Genomic DNA, 4,807 nt, shown 5'->3' on the forward strand with positions numbered 1-4,807 from the left:
TAATGTAATAATTACACATCTCACCATAGGTTGGGGACCTCTTCACAGATAAGAATGTGGCTTTGTGATACCAACTTTATTTTAAGAATCAGGAAAGCCCAAATATTGGTAAACATTTAGTAGAAACACGCAGGTTATTAGTGAATGACATTTCAGAATGGTGGTGTGAGACTTGAGTCTTAAGAGCAATGGTTTAGCAAATTTTCCACCTCCTCTGAGATGTCAGTTTGTGTTCATAGCTGCAAGCGCTTGTCAGAGACTCCAGCAGAAACAAAGGAAAGCTGCACTGAAATATTCTGTGCCTGTTTTTGCTCTGTGTGGTAGCCTTGTATACAGTAAAATATTGTTGGCTAGTGACATTAGAATCTTAATATGTACTTGATGAGTAAGTGAGAAATATATCATGCCAGTTTTGTAGCCCATCAGAAAAGCTTGCAGCTTGTATAGTAATTTGCCTTGCAGTGAAAAAACCTTTCAATTGCAAAATTAACAATAGAGATTACATTTGAAAATGTATCAGTATTTTGGCTTACGAGAAACAGTGGGTGAAATTATCAGTGAAAGATCCTTTAAATAGTTGAAAGGTGGTGTTTTTTTTTTTTGTTGCCCGGGCTAGAGTGCCATGGCTTCAGCCTAGCTCACAGCAACCTCAAACTCCTGGGCTCAAGGGATCCTACTGCCTCAGCCTCCCAAGTAGCTGGGACTACAGGCATGTGCCACCGTGCCCAGCTAATTTTTTCTATATATATATATTTTTAGTTGTCCAGATAATTTCTTTCTATTTTTAGTAGAGACGGGGTCTCGCTCTTGCTCAGGCTGGTCTCAAACTCCTGACCTTGAGCGATCCACCCACCTCGGCCTCCCAGAGTGCTAGGATTACAGGCGTGAGCCACGGCGCCAGCCTGGTGTTTTTATTTAAAGCTTCCTTTTCTTTCAAGTTTTACTTTGTAACTTAAATCTCTTTAATGTCATGGCGAATTACTGTTACCTCACCTCACTTCTTCACTTGTTTTTTTCAAAAGGTTGGAGGGTTGATGGGAATTTACACGTACGTCCAGACTTTACCAGACTTGCTTAGTATTAGTATCCAAGGTATGAAAGAAACAGATTAGGAAAAAAAGAGATGAAAGGTAGATGCCTGGAAGGAATAAGTAAGAAAATATTGTTCCTCCCTTTATGTTAGCATTTGTCTGCTTTTGCACAGAGCATAGACAGAGCCTAGAGAATGTAAAACCTAGTTGTAAAAAATGTTAAGTTCCATTGAGGTTCCTTAAAGTCTCTTCAGGCAACTTGGCTGTTCTTTTTAGACAAATCTTTTTTTTTTTTGAGACAGAGTCTCACTCTGTTGCCCGGGCTAGAGTGCCATGGCGTCAGCCTATCTCACAGCAACCTGAAACCCCTGGGCTCAAGCGATCCTCCTCAGCCTCCCGAATAGCTGGGACTACAGGCATGCACCACCATGCCCGGCTAATTTTTTCTATATATTTTTAGCTGTCCAGGTAATTTCTTTCTATTTTTCAGTAGAGACGGGGTCTCGCTCTTGTTCAGGCTGGTCTCGAACTCCTGAGCTCAGATGATCCACCCACCTCAGCCTCCCAGAGTGCTAGGATTACAGGTGTGAGCCACCATGCCCGGCCAAGACAAATCTTTCAGAAAGAAATATGTCAGCATAATTCTTGAAACACTTCTCAAATTTGGCAGAGGAAAGAAATATATTGGGAAAAAGGACATAGGAAAATATGATTTTGTCCTAATGTTAATTTATGTAGTTACTCAACAAATATTTATTGAACATTTACTATCTGGGCAGTCACTGGGCTTTCTGTGAGGATATAAGGATTAATTCCTTTCCTTAAGGATCTAATAATACAATGGACATTATAGATAAAATGTCATAAGGACTGTAAGAGAGAGATGTACAGGGTGTTATCGAAGAAGATCATGTTTGTATATTGTTGTTATTTGTATATAGTTGTATATTTCATCACTGGCCAGATGCCTAAAATTATGAAATAAGCCTGGGGTAAAAAATTATTCTGTAGGTATATCAGTGCATATTTATTTACCATTGTCTGATACTTCTGAGTATGATAACTAGTCTCATCACAAGAAAATTCTAATCTATAATATATTGTGATTTACATAGTGAGTTGTGCTCTGCTCATAGCTTATAACAATAAGTACATCACCAAAAAAAACAATAAGTATGTTACATTCAATTTGAAGATTAAGTCAATACTGAAATGTGATAACATTTCAGCTGTGATTTCAATATGATTTGCTGAAAATAATGATTAAATTATTTTTAAATGTAATTTTGATACCTTCAAAATATATGTGTATCAATGCTGAATTTTTATAATCTCAAATAAATAATAAACTGTTAAAATTACAGCCTTACATACTTGTATGCCATAAGTGCTATTCTAGGACTTGGAAATAATTTTGCTTTTCAGGATAGATATTCTCTTGTAATGTTATGTTATTCTAATAAATTCATTCTGCATAGAGATTGCCAAGAAACTTTGGATCTTTTTTGGTACTGTAGTGCCAGAAATTGTGAATTATTAAGGATATGACTTTTTAAAGAATGATTGTTTTTGCTGTGTATTCCTATAGAGGTTGGCAAACTTTTTCTGTAAAGGGGCCAAATAGTAAATATTTTTGACTTTATGTGTCATACAGTTGTTGATGCCTCAATTGCACAACTATGCAGTTTTAGCACAAAAGCAGCCATAGACAATAAGTAAATTAATGGACATGACTGAGTTCCAGTAAAATTTTATTTACAAAAATAGACAACTAGCTGAATTTTGTTTTGGGGCCATAGTTTGCCAATCTCTGCTCTGTGAGAAGAAGGATAGTTAATAGTTACTTCCCAAATGGAATTATTTAAATAGTGCTATTCCAAGTGTTTTTAATTTATTTTTGTTAAAATTTATATGTACTTATTTTTTTGTTTACTTTATTTCTAAACAGGAGCACCTAGGCTAAAATGTCAAGAGCTCTTGATTTATATCATGGATACAGTGAAAGATTCATCTAATGGTGCCATTTATGGAGCTGATTATAGCAACATACTGCTCAAAGACATTCTTTCTGTGAGAAAATACTGGTGTGAAATATCTCAGCAACAGTGGCTAGGTATGTTTTGACGGTTGTTGTTTGTGAATTTTTCCTCGTGAGATGAAATTTCACCAAAAAAACCACTCAGAGTCTATATCCCCCATATGAACTCACAGTTTAACAGTACTTTGGTAAAATTATATGGTTACAAAATCCAACTCTTAATTTTCATTTATTACATATGTATGTACTGAATTAAGTCACTAATAACATATTAGGTGCCTGCCATTGGAACTAAAATTACGGAGTGAAAGATGCCATCCCTGTCCTTGAGTTGACAGTGGCAGAAAAAAAACTAAACCAGAAATTGGAATGCAAAATGATATAGATATGTTTGGTACAATAGGTACACAGAACAGTGACACCTAAACTCAACCATGATTAAAGTAGAAAGGAGAAAACCAAGAAGAGAAAAGTATCGTTAATGTGAAAGCACGAGAGTTTCAGGTTTGGAGGGGTGTCGTGAACATTCTATGTATTGTAGAAAGGATAAGACACAATAGTGTCCATTAGGTTAGCAATTAGCAGGTTACTGGTAAGGTACTGTAAATAAAATATATTAGAATGGAATGGATTAGAGTAGAATATACAAGACCCAGTGACTCACTAGTTATTTAAAATGGGTGCTAGGGAGGAATCTGGTGTTGTTGCCAGTTTGTAGGTGAGAGGTACTGAGAGACCACAAAGGAAGGAAGGAAGTTATGGTCAGGGACTGAAATATTTCAGTTTATTTGATTTCAAAGGTGGAGCAATTCTAGGTCTGAGAATGGATCGAAGTGGGATTTGGTATAAACCTGGTGACTTTAAGCCAGATTTCAGAGTCTTTTATAATGCACCAGCTCTAAAAATTAAAAAACTCCTCTTTTTCATTGAAAAGTGTTTAGGCTAAATTTTGCTAACTAAACTAAGAGACATTTGTATGCATTCTTTGTAGCCAATTTATTTCAGAATGAGATATATATGTAAACCATAAAACCACAAACTAAGTAGTACCCTCACTCCTATATTACACTCTACTGTTTCTACATGAATAACAGCCTTCTCAGCTGTTGCACTAATTTCTTAGGAGTCATTTGGAGCCTTTGATCTTGCTCTGAACACAAGGCAGGCAGTGTCAGAAACAGGGCCCTCAATAAGCCTAGAGGCAGGCTTCAGGGAATAGGCCATTGATAGCTAGGATACTCAGCCAGATCTTTCCCTAGTATGGCTAGTCATATTTAGAATATTTGGGCATTTTAGATTATCACTTACAACCATGACTGTCATTGAAACAAAGATATTCCTTCCCTTAGTATCCTAGATTCTATCATCTAGCATGTTCTCTGAAATACTCCTTTTATTTTTAAACAAACTACGGTTATTTCTTATAATCAGCCTTTTTGTCAAAATAGTTTTTTACTTCCTTTTTACTTCCTTCTCTCAAACTTGCTTAGATGAGGATTCTGTTGAAGAAGTCTATACTCTAAATATGTATTTGATAGAGGTGGTAATTAAAGCCATGGTTATGGATGAGCTTGTATAGGGAGAGAATAAGATGAGAAGATGGCCTAAGACTGAGTCAGCATTTCTATATAAATTTTGGAATCAGTTTATTGATTTCTACAAAAAAATCTTGCTGGGATTTTGATAGGAATTACATTGACTCTATTGGATAATTTGGGAAGACTAGACATCATGACAA

General features: G+C 35.9%; 1 protein-coding gene across 1 annotated transcript in view; it reads left to right on the forward strand.

The window, feature by feature from the left end:
• The first annotated feature begins 1,034 nt into the window (after window positions 1-1,034).
• ATM (ATM serine/threonine kinase) overlaps window positions 1,035-4,807 on the forward strand; it is a 146,448-nt gene continuing 142,675 nt past the window's right edge. Inside the window, 2 exon segments of the mRNA XM_012659127.1 lie at window positions 1,035-1,092; window positions 2,980-3,144. Coding sequence (XP_012514581.1) covers window positions 1,035-1,092; window positions 2,980-3,144 — 223 coding nt within the window.

Source organism: Propithecus coquereli, unplaced genomic scaffold (genome assembly GCF_000956105.1).
Source record: "Propithecus coquereli isolate 6110/MARCELLA unplaced genomic scaffold, Pcoq_1.0 Scaffold6, whole genome shotgun sequence".
In the NCBI taxonomy this organism is placed as follows: Eukaryota; Metazoa; Chordata; class Mammalia; order Primates; family Indriidae; genus Propithecus; species Propithecus coquereli.